At 36.9% G+C, this 14628-nt stretch overlaps 1 protein-coding gene across 1 annotated transcript; it reads right to left on the bottom strand.

The window, feature by feature from the left end:
- On the bottom strand, nucleotides 1–936 carry LOC101393993 (olfactory receptor 51F1-like). Its single transcript, XM_004434128.1, has one exon. It carries the CDS (start codon nucleotides 934–936, stop codon nucleotides 1–3), a length of 936 nt encoding a protein of 311 aa, XP_004434185.1.
- Between the last annotated feature and the right edge of the window lie 13692 nt (nucleotides 937–14628).

Raw genomic sequence — 14628 nt, 5'->3', positions numbered from 1 at the left:
CTACTCTGTGTTTGGAAACAGCTTGAGGAAAGCTTTACGGATTTGTTTGGTCTTCACACTATATATGATGGGGTTCAGAACTGGGGGAAATAGGAAATGGAGATTTGACATCAGTGTATGGACATATGGAGGAGCATTATGACCAAAGCGATGTACTAAAGCCAAGATGACCCAGGGGATGTAGAAGATGGCAACAGCACCAATGTGAGAGATGCAGGTGCCAAAAGCCTTCTGTCTCTCCTCTGGGGAGGCAATGCTGAGAATGGACTTGATGATCAGCACATAGGAGAGGAAAATGCAGGGAATATCTATACCAGATGTCAGAATGAGAGCAACTAAGCCACAGATGCTATTAACCTTGATACTTGAGCAAGAACACTTAATCACATCAGGGTGGTAGCAATAGGAGTGAGAAAGCACATTAGGAGCACAGAAAGACAACCGCTTAAGGAGCAGGAGCAAGGGCATCAGGTTAATCAGCATTCGTACAAAAAACACCACAGCAGCTTTGATGATTCTAGAGTTGGTCAGAATCATAGTATATCTTAAGGGGTTGCAGATGGCAACAAAGCGGTCAAAAGCCATGGCCAAAAGCACAGAGGATTCCATGAGGGTGAATCCGTGCAGAAAGAACATCTGCACGATGCAGGCATCTAGGCTGATAATCCTAGCATTGAACCAGAGGACACCCAGTGTTGTGGGAACAGAAGAAATAGTGATGCCCATGTCAGTGGCAGAGAGCATGGAGATGAAATAGTACATGGGTTCATGGAGACTGGAGTCTGTGATCACCACATACAGGATAGTGCTGTTTCCCAGGAGAGCAACCATACAAAGGCAGCAAAAGGGGATCGAAAACCAGATGTGAAAATCTTCTAGCCCTGGAACTCCAGTCAAGAAGAAAGTTTGGGGAGTGGAATTACCAATGGACAGCATGGTGGTCTGAATGAAATGGCACACCCCTTCAGAAAGTTCCTGCAATGATACATTTCATTGAGTCAAAGCTACTCTCTGTGAGACATTTTGGTAGTTGCTTAATTTATTACACTTCGTGTAGTCCTTACAGTTACTTTAGAGGTAGCTCTTTCCTATTACCTTCATTTGACAGATAAGAAAATAGAGGTTCAGCCAGGTTAAGTTAATTCATTAAACAAAAGTAACAGGCAAGTGTTTCTGACTCAAAGCTTTTGCTCTTCCTACTATATCATGCTTAGCACGTGCTATGAGCAGCAGGGCTGAAACTCAGGTGAGGCAAGTAAGACACTTGCCTTGGGTATGAAGTATAAGGAACGTGCTGAAAGACTCAACAATCAGATTAATAACATTTTTATACAATGTTTTAAAAAGTCAGAATCAATGCAAAAAATCCATGACAAACAGAGCATTAAAATTCCAAATAAAGACCAGAGCTAGGTCAAGCCACATTGGAGTCTAAAGCAAAATGAAAAAACGTACACCTCTATGTGCATGTTTTTCTGTGCCTTTTAATAGTTAATGTTTTCTGGAACATTAACATACTTAAAAAGTATATAAAAATTAACATACTTGAAAAATTGAAAAATTATATTAAATCTCACGCCATTATTTTAAATTTAAATATTCTGTTTATACAAAAATAGAACTTATTTTAATTTTACTTTGGCTAAAGTTAATTAAAAATTATTTAGAATCCTCACCTAGTCAAGAGAAAAATTTCAACATGGCAATTTAGTCAACTGAAAATGAGATAAGCAAAAAAGTAGATTTAAAAAATATTATTGATGAGTTTGCTTCTATTAAAACTGGAGGTGCACACTTTTCCTTTTGCTTTAGGCTCTAATATGGCTTGGCATGGCACTGGCACATTTATTTAAAATTTAGATATTTTATTAATCATGAATTTAAAAAATAATTAAAAGTTAAAAAAATTTAGATTAAAAATGTTGTATTAAAATACCATTTACCATTTTTACTGAACTTTTTGATGTCCCCCTCAATTTTGCATTCCCCTCACCATAGTCCTGGCCCTTAGCAGTTGCTATCCTTGGTATGTCTCCCCATTCCAGCATGAATGAGGCCAAGAAGAATTTTCATGATTCTGAGTTCCAAGGAAAACTTTTAATACTCATCTTTATTTTAAACTTCTAGCGAGTTGCTGCAGGATTTATTTCCCCAAACTCTGACTCCCATTTCTATCTCCCTCCTCACTACTCCACAAAGCCTGGAAAAGCAGGAAAGAGATATTTCCTCCTCTTTCAAACTTCTGCTTCATCTTTCTCTACTTCTCTGTGACCCTGGTTCTTCTCCCTCGCATCTTCTCTTTCCTTCATCTCCTTACCTACTATTCACTGGAGGAAGAAGTTACTTTGTCCTCACAGGACCCTACCAGACAGAAGAGAAGTGAAAACTCCTGAGCTGCTGGAACTACTTCCTGAGACACTTAAGTGCAGGAGAATCTACAATTTCAGCCCTTTCAGGAACAAAGCACCATTTCAGTGGCTTTTCCCAGATGATTGACTTAGCAATAGCAGAACCCCCGGCCCCAGTGGGGCCTCTCAACTCATCACAGAGAAAATGCACAGATTTCCTCAGGCACCTGATACACTTGAGGAAAAACTCATTAAAGTAACATTCTTGTGCAGATGTTAACCAAATCTTTCCTGCTGTGGATTATAGCCGCTGAGGGGAAAACAAGAGGAAGCAACATAACTGAGTATCTAACACAGCCCCGCAGAGGAAGGGATTCATTACATATATTATCTAATGTTCTTAATTTAGCATCTCATTCCTTTCATTCTGCCTTAAAAGAAAGAATCATTAAACAGAAGGAAGAAAGCACTTCGTAAATATTTTTTCAATGAATTAAGGAGCGAAAAAAGAAATGAAGAAAGACCAAAAGAAAGCATGAAAGCAAGTCTTCAATAAACAGAGTTTTTTGGCATTTTCTGAAATAATGATAATGACCATTTTTGAGCAGCTACTATGTGCTATATTTTATGGCTTAATTAATTCATCCATGTTTGGCTATTTTAATTAACAAATTTATTTTAATTTAATAATTTGGCTAGAGATCTACTATGTGCTGCCCAGTTCTGTTAGTGAGGCCTAATAATGAGAAAAACAGATACATTAAATTTACTTATACCTACTTCTGTGATTGGATCTAAAGGATGAATTGGGAATAAATAAGAGAGTGTGAGGATGGAGATGTGGTTCAAGGAGACAGTGTGCGTGTTTCAGACTCTGAGGATGAAAGAATCTAAAAGAAGGCCTGTCGCTGGAACCTGGGAAAGCAAGTAAGAGTAGGGACACAGAAAAGGCTGGAAAGGGAGGTAAGTACCATCTGAAGACTTTCATCTTTAATCTGAAACAATAGAAAACAGCAGATGGATTTAATCGCAGAAGGATCATGAACATATTTGCAAGGTAAAAAGATAGTTGTTGTTCTTCGGATAACTTATTGGAAGGCAAGAGATTAAGCATGGAAGAGGAGTACAAGGCATTGTTTTCATCATTTTGTTATAGTGTGAATTGAAGCTCAGATTGTTTAAGTAACTTGTTTGAGGTGATACATCTAGCAAAGGGTAGAGTAAGGGTCCAAATTAGGCTTATTTGAAGCTAAAGGCCAAACTCTTTCTACTGTCAAAGTTACTTTTTGGAGGTCTCCATAACAAATAAGCTTGATTTTCTTTTATTTCTATGTAATGAGAAGACCATGTAATCTCACTGTCTTCTGTTTCACATATGCTCATTTGATTCTCAAGTAGGCTGTGGAGCAATAAATTTCTATAAGACAAGAACTCTGCTTTAGTCCTACTTTCGTTATGTCCTGGAATCATTATGGATGATCAATAAATATATGTTTACTTATTTTTTTTTCTCCCTGTCCCTCTGCCATTCATCATAGGACATAGTGCTGTAAGTTCTTCCTTTTGATTCTAAGTTTTCCCCAAACCTAAAGCTGAGTATCAAAAGCAATCTTCCAACACCAGGAGGAATCTTCCTTATGTCATGAGAGGCACATCAGGAGGGGGATAAAGCAAAAGTCCATGATTCTTAGGAATAAATTATAAAAATATATTAAACCATTTTTCTACTTAATCCTTGTGTTTCTTTATTTTAATACCACAGGCACTTGATTTTAAATGCTGTCAGTTATACAAAACAGATTGATTAAATAATATGTTTTAGGAAAAGAAAAATAATACAATAGTCATACAGCTGGATTGTGAAATACATTCTTAATTCATATACTTTGAATATAAAAACAGATACATATTAGAATATTAGAAGTAAGGACACTATTATTTGATTGCAAATGAGGAAATGCTAATTTATGTAAAATTTATAATAACTGTATTAACACAGGTAATATAGATCACACTTATTATAATGCAGCCATTGTTAATCCTGACTGCACATTAACATAAACAGGGAAGCTTTTAAAAGTATACAATTCTCACCCCAGACCAATTGAATTATCATACTATCGGACTTGAATCCCATTTGATTTTGGGGTATAATAAGGATTGAAAATTACTCTTAAAAATGTAAGAGTACTAGGATGAGATTCTAGGGACTTATCCTGATTTTTCAAATGGCTACTTGTAATTCTTAGAAAGCTTAATTAACCTCTCTGGATCTCAGGTTCCTCAGAAATAGAATGAAGGTAGGGAATAGTAATTGCATTTACTGAGCAACTATGAGATTCAATTATCCACTGATTCCCATAGTTACAAGATTTAATTATCTCTGATTCCCATAGCTACCTGCAAGTAAACGGTCATATCTTCACTTCGTATTTTAAGATATTAGAATCAGAAATGTTAAGGATCCTGTCAAATTTTACATAGACAGTATTAGAGGCAGTATTCAAACACAGATTTGTCTAAAGATCCTAAAGTTTTTGCACAGGTAGAAAATTTTATGACTAGGTCATTTCTAATGGCATATTAACATAGACGGCAAAATAAAGAGCTTGTCCTTAAATATTTTGAGTAAACCTTTTATTGAAGTATAACATATGTAACAGTGCACAACTGACAAGTATATGGCTTGGATTTTTACATTTGAACACATCAATGTAACTACTACCCAGATAAATATGTAGAAAATTATTAACAACCCAGAAACCAACTTTTGCAATCTTTCAGTCATTTTTCCTCTCTCCTCAAAGGCAATCACCATCTTGACTTCTATCAAAATGATTGATTTTGCCTGTTTTTGAACTTTAAATGAATGGAATGTTCAGTATTTATTTATTTATTTATTTATTTATTTACGAGGAAGATCAGCCCTGAGCTAACATCCATGCTGATCCTCCTTTTTTTGCTGAGGAAGACCGACTCTGAGCTAACATCTATTGCCAATCCTCCTGCTTTTTTTATTCCCCAAAGCCCCAGAAGATAGTTATATGTCATAGTTGCACATCCTTCTAGCTGCTGTATGTGGGACACGGCCTCAGCATGGCCAGAGAAGCTGTGCATCAGTGCCAGCCTGGGATCCAAACCCAGGCTGCCAGTAGCAGAGCACGCGAGCTTAACCACTAAGCCACGGGGCCGGCCCCGGAATAGTTCTGTATTTAAATTCACTCTTTTATGTCTTTTCTTTTTTCTTTTTTTTTTTTTTTTTGCTTTACATTATGTTTGTGAAATTCATCCACATAGTTATGTGTAATTATGGTTGTTTCATTTTCATTGCTGTACGATGTTCCACTCAATGACTATACCTCGCCTCTTTTAATTTACCTATTTCTTTGTTAATGGATATTTGTTGTTTTTCCCTGTTTTGTTTTCTATTGCAAATAATTCTGCTATGAACATCATTTTCCTTGGCATTTAGATAATACATACATATATCGCCAATGGTTGTATGCCTGAGGGTGAAATTGTTGGATTACTGGGTATGTGTGTACGTCCAGCTTTAGTTGATAGGGCCAGGAAATTTTCCAAAACACTTATAGCCATTTTCACATCCACTAACAGGGCATAGCAGTTCAAGTTAATCTACGTCTTTCTCTACAGGTGGTATTTCTATGTTTTTTTGTTTTCTTTTCTTTTAGCCTTTCTGGTGGGTGTTTAGTGGTACCTCATTGAAGTTTTAATTTTCATTTTCTTTATGACTAATCAAGTGGAACAACTTTTGATGTATTTTATCTTATTTGGATGCCTCCTTTTAGGAAATGCCTTTCCAAGTTTTTATTTTTTTAAAGACAAGTTAGTTTAATTTTGTAAAAAGAATACTTTCAAAAGATACAAAGGACACAATTTACCTGTGACAAAAACAAAGAGATGGATACTGATAATAACATTCCCACAACAGACGTTTACTTGTTTCTGTCATTGTTGACCAAAGCATGACCTTTCCAAGTCTTTTGCCTATTTTCTACTGAGTTCTGTTCTTTTATCTCCTTATAACTCATTCATGCCTTTTATTTCCATATGGATCTCCCATAGATGGAACAACAGTTACTGAAGTAAACTTTCTTTTGCCATTGCTATGAAATCACCTTTGGTATACTATATCAAATGAATATATGTGAGTTTGTTTCTAGATTTTCTGTTGTACCGTTTGTCTATTTGTCTCTCCTGGCAATAGTACTACACTGTCTTTATAATGTGATACCTGGTAGTAGAAATCCTTCAATTTTACTCTTCTGTTAACAGTGCCTTGGCAATTCTATGTCCTTCACCTTTCCATATAAATTTCAGAAAAACTTCCAAAGAAAAACCTTCTGGGTTGTTGATTGGGATTGAAAAATATCTATCAACAATTTTTGGAAGAACTTATCTATTTAAAATATGGAACCTTATACTTCACGAATGTGATACATCCCTATGTTTACATACCTTCTTTAATTTCTCCAACTGATGCTTAATAGTTTTTATATTGATACTTTTCACATATTGCATCTGATTTATTCTAAGTTGTATGATTTCTGTTGCTATTTTATACGACATAATGTTACAACTTTATTTTCTAATTAATTGTTGTTGATTTATAGAAATATAATTGATATTTTAATATTGTTCTTGTATCCAGTTATCTTGCTTAATGGTACTAATTACTAATAATCACTTATTTATGTTAATTATTTTATTTAATTCTGTGCCTGTTTGTTCTTTTTGATTATGTAAGTGCACAATCATGTCATCTGTGAATAATTTGAGTTTTCTTTTATTTTTTTTGTACAATGCTGCAGTTTTACTTCTCTTGCCTCATTGCACTTGTTAAAATCTCTTATACAAAGTTAAGTAGAAGTGGTGATGGTAGGTATCCTGTGCCCAAACTCAAAGGGAATATTTTCAGCATTTCAACATTAAGCATGATTGTTGATGAGGAAGTTTCTGTACAGTTTACTAAGTTAACATGAATGCCTATTGGAATTCATTAATTTTTTCCATTTTCTCTGCAGAGTCACATAGTTTTTTTACTCTTTATTCCATTAATGTGGTAAAACACATAAATGATTCTTAAATATTCTTGTTGGGTTATTTTTGATAATATTTTATTTGGGATTTTTGCCTGTATGTTAATGAGAGAATTGATTTTAATTTTTCTTATTTTGCAGTATCCTTTCAAGGTTTTGCAGCCTCACAAAATAAGTTAAGAGTATTCTTTTTTCCCTTCTGTAGATCCATCACTCCAATCCCCGCCTTCGTATTCATGTGTTCTCCCTGTGTGCATGTCTCTGTGTCCAAATTTCCCCTTTTTGTAAGAACACTAGTCATATTGGATTAGGGCTCACCCTGATGACCTAATTTGAACTAGATTACCTCTGTAGAGATCATATCTCCCCAAATAAAGTCACATTCTGAGGTACCGGGTGTTAGGACTCCCACATAGCTTTTCTGGGGAGTCACAATCAACCCACAACATACTCCTAGCTTCTTTTTTAGATCCTGCTTTCCCAATAGCCCCATGGACTTGATTTTTGGCTCCAAAGCAGTTTCTTATTTTAGTGTCATTTGTTCTCTGGAAGGGCTGGGAATGAGAAACAATTGTATTTTTAACCCAATAAGTTCTGGTGCCTTTCCATTTAACAGTTATTTTTTTAGCTTATCTCTTTCTCTTGCATTTTTTCATAGACAGTGAGGAAAATCCAGAGCACACCTTCAATACCTTGCCTAAAACCTTTTTCTAGAAAAATTTATATCCTTAAATATATCATCCAGCTTATTATGTACAAATTTTATTATCTCTACAACCACAGGTGAGATATTTGCTAAAGTTTCCGTTGCTATATTACAAGGGTCCTCCTTTATCTAACTTGCAACTGTATTGCCTTTTATGACTTTGTCCCAGTCTCACCCAGATTCAAGGTGAAGAGAATAGATCCTGTCCTACAAAGGAGGAATGTTAATGTCACCTTTTAGGTAGAGCATGTGAGAAGGGATATAATGGTGTGGCCATCTTTAGAAAGTACAATATGGCATCTCAGGCAGAGGAGATGGGAAGTTGGAACTCCAAATAGAGGAAACAGCACAGTAAGCAGGGGGAGTGTCAGTGGGCCATGAAGAGAATGCTGTGAGAAGATGCTGAAGGGATAATGAGAACCTAATGCATTCAGGGCCTTTAGGCCTATTAAATATTTTGGACTTGATCCAAAGGGTAATAAAAATGTGCTATAGGATTGTTAGTTTGTAAGTGACTTGATGCGTGTAGTAAGTAGATAAAGAGAGACCATTTAGAGATCATGGCAGTAGATTAGATGAGAAATGAGACCTTGACCTGTGCCTGAAACTATTCCAGGGGCTGGAGATATAGAATGATCTCGACTCTATATAGAGGGAGATATATGGAGAATATAGAGTGATCAATAAAATATGAAGTCTCCACCCACATTAGCTGTGAGATAGCCTGTGACTTACTTTGGCTGATAGAATGTGATAGAAGTGACATTCTGGAAGAGTCAAGGCCCCAAGAGGCCCTATAGCTTCTGCTGTTACTCTAGGAATGAGCCACCATGTAAAGAAGTCAAGGTTATCCTGCTGGAGAGAGAGGCCACATGGAGATAGGGGGCCTGGAGGGTGAGAGGTCATGTGGAGGGGACAGGCCAGGTGGAGGAGAACGAAGCCATACTACTAACCTGAATAATGTCTATCCAAAGATCTCCATGTCTTAATCCCCCAAACCTATGAATTTGTTACTTTAGGTGGCAAAAGGCATTTTGAAGATGTGATTAAGAATTTTGAGATCGAGAGATAATCCTGGATTATCCAGGTGGACCCAAGTAATCACAAAGATTCATATAAGAGGGAGGCAGGACACTCAGAGTTGGAGTAGGGAAGATGATTATGGAAGGAGAGGTTGGAGATATGTAAGGAAGGAACCGTAAGCCAAGGAGTACAGATGACCTCTCGAAACTAGAAAGGCAAGGAAATGGATTTTCCCTTAAAGCCTCCGGAAGGAATGCAGCTCTGCTAAACTTTGATTTTTAGCCCCATATGATTCCTGTTAGAACTTTGACCTACAAAACTGTAAAATAAAAAATTTATGGGTTTTTTTATGACACAAAATTTATGGTAATTTGTGACAGCAGTAAGAGGAAATTAATACAGGACCCACTCACGGCCAGTTTTACATCTCAGGTATATATTCCAGGCCACTGTGGACCTTTCAACTCAGTCCAGATGCCAGCAGAGTATAGAAACATGCATTATCTCAGTTGATGCCAGAGTCATCCCTGCCTAACTTCTTGACTCAAAGAATCATGAGCAATAATTTAAATTTTATTTTAAGCCATTAGATTTTGGAGAGGTTTGTTTTCCAGCAATAGGTAACTAAGAAACATCTGTTGTCCTCACTGTTGTGTAATATCCCTCTAGTACTTTGAAGGAGCCCAAATTCCTTTTCTGCTTTTAACAAACAACTGTACAGTTTCAAGCACTTAAAATTCAGATGTCTCTCCTTCTGATCATCTTTTCCTGACACTTGGAAGACACTAATTGGAGATCAGGCTGAAAATGTCAAAAGAGAGGGCTATATGAGTTATTTAAAAATGTAACATTTGTTAAGGTTTTACAGTTTACAAAAACATATCTCACATTTAATTATACCATTTAATTCACAAAATAATACTATATGATTTGTTTATAATTATTGTTATCCTCATTTAACAGATGAAGAGACTGGAACACGAGTTGTTAAAGCAATTTACTCAAGTATACAGCTGGTAAATTGTGGATCATGAAGTTAACCTGCAATATTTTTTCACTTAGTCATTGCTCCTCATTGCATTCAATGGAATGCACACTTCAAAGTCATAACAACAAATATAAATAATATAATTTTCCTTTTTGCTATCATTTTCTTCATGAGTTCATATTGAAAGTGTGACAATTTTGGAATCTGACAGATTGATATTTAAGTTTTGACTCTGCCATCACTAGCTTTGTGACACTTGGCATGTTACTTGTCTCATCTGTAAAATATGGATAATAATATAATACTTTTATGAGGATTATTTGACATAAAGTCTGTATGACGCTTAACATACTGCTCATCACATGGGTGATACTCGATGAATAGGGGATTTTCTGGGTAGAACTTGGTAAAAACTGATATTTTTGTAATTATGCTTGAAATATTTAAAATATCTTAGTTTTGGATTAAACAAAATAATATATGTAAAGTACTTAGCACAGTTTTGACACACAGTAAAACTAAAAAAAAAAAAACGTTACTTGTTTCTATTGCTAATTTGAAAAAAAGAAAAACTGAGTTTTCTGGTTCCTTACTCCTTTTAATCTTTTATCTCCTTCTTCCCAGTAGAGAGGAACTTTTTAAAAATATAATATACATAGATTTATGGTATGAGTAACTGTCACGAGTAAGAAAAAGATTTGTTTATACTGTAGCTACTCCACCCAAGTCTACTATTGCAAGAGACTAATAATTTATTCCTTTTAAGGATCTACCCATGCTCTCCAATGACTGAATAAGCTAGAATAAAGTTGAGAACTTGGGCTGGTAGGATTGGGTGCACTATAGAGAAAAAAACTAGAGCAGGAAGATACTCTTTGAAATTCGTTTGGCCTCATGAGCCAAGAGGTGACTCAGCAGGTTAATTAGTAATATTTTGTGCCATCCTCTTGATTTAACGTGTGTGTTTCTGATTAACTAATAGATTTTTTTCTTTCTGATAATAGGGTTTACCTAAATGACTTTCCACATTTCCAGTTGTTGTATGTCATATCAGCCAAACTACATTCTTTTATTATCATTTTGATAACTATCATTATAAATCACTAATAGCCATGCATAAAGCTTTCAGTCCATGCCACTGCATTATCAAGTGTTTTTCCTTTCAAATTCTGCAAATAAAATATGACTTTAAACAGAGAGCCTTGTGAAGTGGCATATGAAGCAGGAGTAGCCATAATTAGCACCAGATAGAGTTCTCTGAACTTCACTAAAAGTTGTAGATCATTCCCTGCTCCCTTGGGATTTGTTTTCACAATGGTTTAGCATCCTTTACCTTCTAATAGATCTGTCCAGGGACGTGTCTCTGGATCAGGGGCTCTACCTCATTGGGAAGGTGTGAGGGATTCCCCTGGGAAAATCTTACTCAGGATGACAACTCCTTGCCTATCTAAGATGCTTTAATTACTTTTTTCAAAGCTTCCTCCCAATCCCTGTGGACCTGAGGAATAGAACAAAGCTCCCTGGGATTCAACATAAAGCCCTAGCCCAAGAATCACTTGTATTTCCTCTTCCTGCCTGGGCTTGTATGGAAGTGCAAAACTATTATTCTACAGAGCAGGTAAAGCACAGAGTCAGAGCTGCAGATGATAGCTGAGACTCAGAGAAGATGAAAGCAGGTGGGTATTCTGTCTGTGTTCTGGATCCATTCCAATAGGAGGGACGGTTGTTTGGACAATTCAGAATTTAGTGCCAATCCTCCTTCCAAAATCTTGGGGATTCTACCTCTAGCTTTCATAACTGATGAAAACGCAGTGAACTGGCCACAGGAGTAGGATGGGCTCTTTGGGCTGGGTAGCATTATCTCAATCTCTGCTTGCCCCTCAGTTTCCCCATCAAAGGGAAGTTAAGACCTACTGATTCAAAACTGTTGTGAGATAGATGAGACAGTAATATGAGCTTGAAAAGCACTTTAGAAGCCAAATGACTAAATCAATGAAGGCTATTGTGTTTTTCCCCTCTCAGGCTGGCTCTACAGATTTAAAGGAGAACTTGCTCAACAAACTCTCAGACACAGATATATTTGGAGCTTGATTTCCTCTGAGCAGTAGGAGTGTTCAATGAAAGTGGGTGCTGCCTCACCAGCTCATCATGTCACGTCTCAGCAGTATCGCTTCGGAGTTCCCAATCTTCCTCCTAACAGATTTTCCTGGGCTAGAGGCCTTCCACAACTGGATCTCAATTTCCTTCTTCCTTCTAAGCACCGCATGATCCTGCTGGTGTTGATTCTGGAGGCAAGGTTCCAGGACACATGTCCTCTTTCCTTTCCATGCTTTTCACCACTGACCTGGGGCTGCCTCTCTCCACAAAGCTTATGACCCTTAGTGTCCTCTGGTTTAATGCCCATAAAATCACCTAGCTGCATACATCATCCAGCTCTTCTTCCTCCGCAGCTCTGGCTTTATGGATTCCCCAATACTAAGGGCCATGGCCTTGAACTGCTTTGTTGCCGTCTGCAGACCCATTTGATATGTCACCATTCTGTCAGACTCCAGGATTCTAAAGATTGGTGTAGTGATTGTCTTTAGAATGTGGATCAGCCTCTGTCCATCGCTCTTTCTCATTAAGAAGCTGTCATTTTGCAAAGTCAATGTCCTTTCCCATTATTACTGCTTCCACCTTGCTGTGCTTAAGGTAGCATGCTTCTATTCAAGGATGAACAGTTATGGGGGCTTAGCTGTTCTCGTTCTGGTCACAAAGGTTGATCCACCATACATTGTCCTCTCTTACATCCTGATCATCTGCTTTGGACTCAACATCATCTCTTCATAGGGACTGAATATGGTCTTTATCACTTAAGCCTCACACATTGGGCTGATTGCAATCTTCTACATTCCCTGGGCTATCTTTCAGTTGTCCATGGGTTTTTCCACAAGGTTTCGCAATATGTCCACCCACTATTGTCTCACTTTCATTTCCTTGGCCCCCTGTGCTCAATCCCATCGTATACAGTATGAAAACTAAACAAATCTACAGGGCCATCTTCAAGCTCTTCAAAACAAAATTGAGAGACGTTTGATGGAGGCTGCTCTTCCTGAGTTTCATTGCCTCACTTTTTCAAGATGAGTTTTCCTTTCTTCTTTTTAAACGTTGATTTCTCTGCTGGTGTCAACCTGATTCATTCGTTATCTCTGCTATTTTTTTCCTCCCACTTCAACTCATATTTCTTCTCTAACACTAAAACCACCAGCAACTGCAATGCTCACTGAACACCCATGTATTCAAGCTCTGCATTCGGCTCTTTTAAGTACATGCTTTTATTTAGTTTTTCAAAATGGGTACTCATAATCCCAATTTGGAAATGAAGAAATTAAGGGACTAAAATTTTAAGTGTCTTGCTTAAGATAAAAAGCTGGTATTTGAATTCAGGTCTATTGACCTGAATCTAATCCTGTGCTCTTCCTGAATATCCTACTGCCTCTAAGTGCAGAAGACACAGTTAATGTCACAGTCTAAGGAGAGCTGGACATTTCAGTTGTACTCCTAGAACACTTTTTTTTTTAAATTTTTTGTTTATTGCAGTAACATTGGTTTATAACATTGTAAAAATTTCAGGTGTACATCATTGTACTTCTATTTCTGCATAGATTACATCATGATCACCACCAAAATACTAATTACAACCCTTCACCACACACATGTACCGAATTATCCCTTTCACCCTCCTCCCTCCCCCCTTCCCCTCTGGTAACCACCAATCCAATCTCTGTCCCTATGTGTTTGTTTATTGTTGTTATTATCTACTACTTAAAAAAGGAAATCATACGGTATTTGACCTTCTCCCTCTGACACATTTCACTTTGCATTATACCCTCAATGTCCATCCATGTTGTCACAAATGGCTGGATTTCATCGTTTCTTATGGCTGAGTAGTATTCCATTGTGTATATATACCACAGCTTCTTTTTTTTTTTTTTAATTTTTTGTTTATTGCAGTAACATTGGTTTATAACATTGTAAAAATTTCAGGTGTACATCATTGTACTTCTAATTCTGCATGGACTACATCATGTTCACCACCAAAATACTAATTACAACCCATCACCACACACATGTACCGAATTATCCCTTTCACCCTCCTCCCTCCCCCCTTCCCCTCTGGTAACCACCAATCCAATCTCTGTTCCTATGTGTTTGTTTATTGTTGTTATTATCTACTACTTAATGAAGGAAATCATATGGTATTTGACCTTCTCCCTCTGACTTATTTCACTTTGCATTATACCCTCAATGTCCATCCATGTTGTCACAAATGGCTGGATTTCATCGTTTCTTATGGCTGAGTAGTATTCCATTGTGTATATATACCACAGCTTCTTTATCCATTCGTCCCTTGATGGGCACTTAGGTTGCTTCCAAGTCTTGGCTATTGTGAATAATGCTGCAATGAACACAGGGGTGCATGTACCTTTGCAAATTGGTGTTTTCAAGTTCTTTGGATAAATA

This window comes from Ceratotherium simum, chromosome 7 (genome assembly GCF_057802395.1).
Source record: "Ceratotherium simum simum isolate JZ-2026a chromosome 7, ASM5780239v1, whole genome shotgun sequence".
NCBI classification, from domain to species: domain Eukaryota; kingdom Metazoa; phylum Chordata; class Mammalia; order Perissodactyla; family Rhinocerotidae; genus Ceratotherium; species Ceratotherium simum.
This window is presented reverse-complemented; position numbering and strand designations above follow the sequence as displayed.

Excerpts from the sequence above, each read along its gene's own strand:
- LOC101393993 (XM_004434128.1), bottom strand. The coding sequence starts at position 936 with ATGCTGTCCATTGGTAATTCCACTCCCCAAACTTTCTTCTTGACTGGA.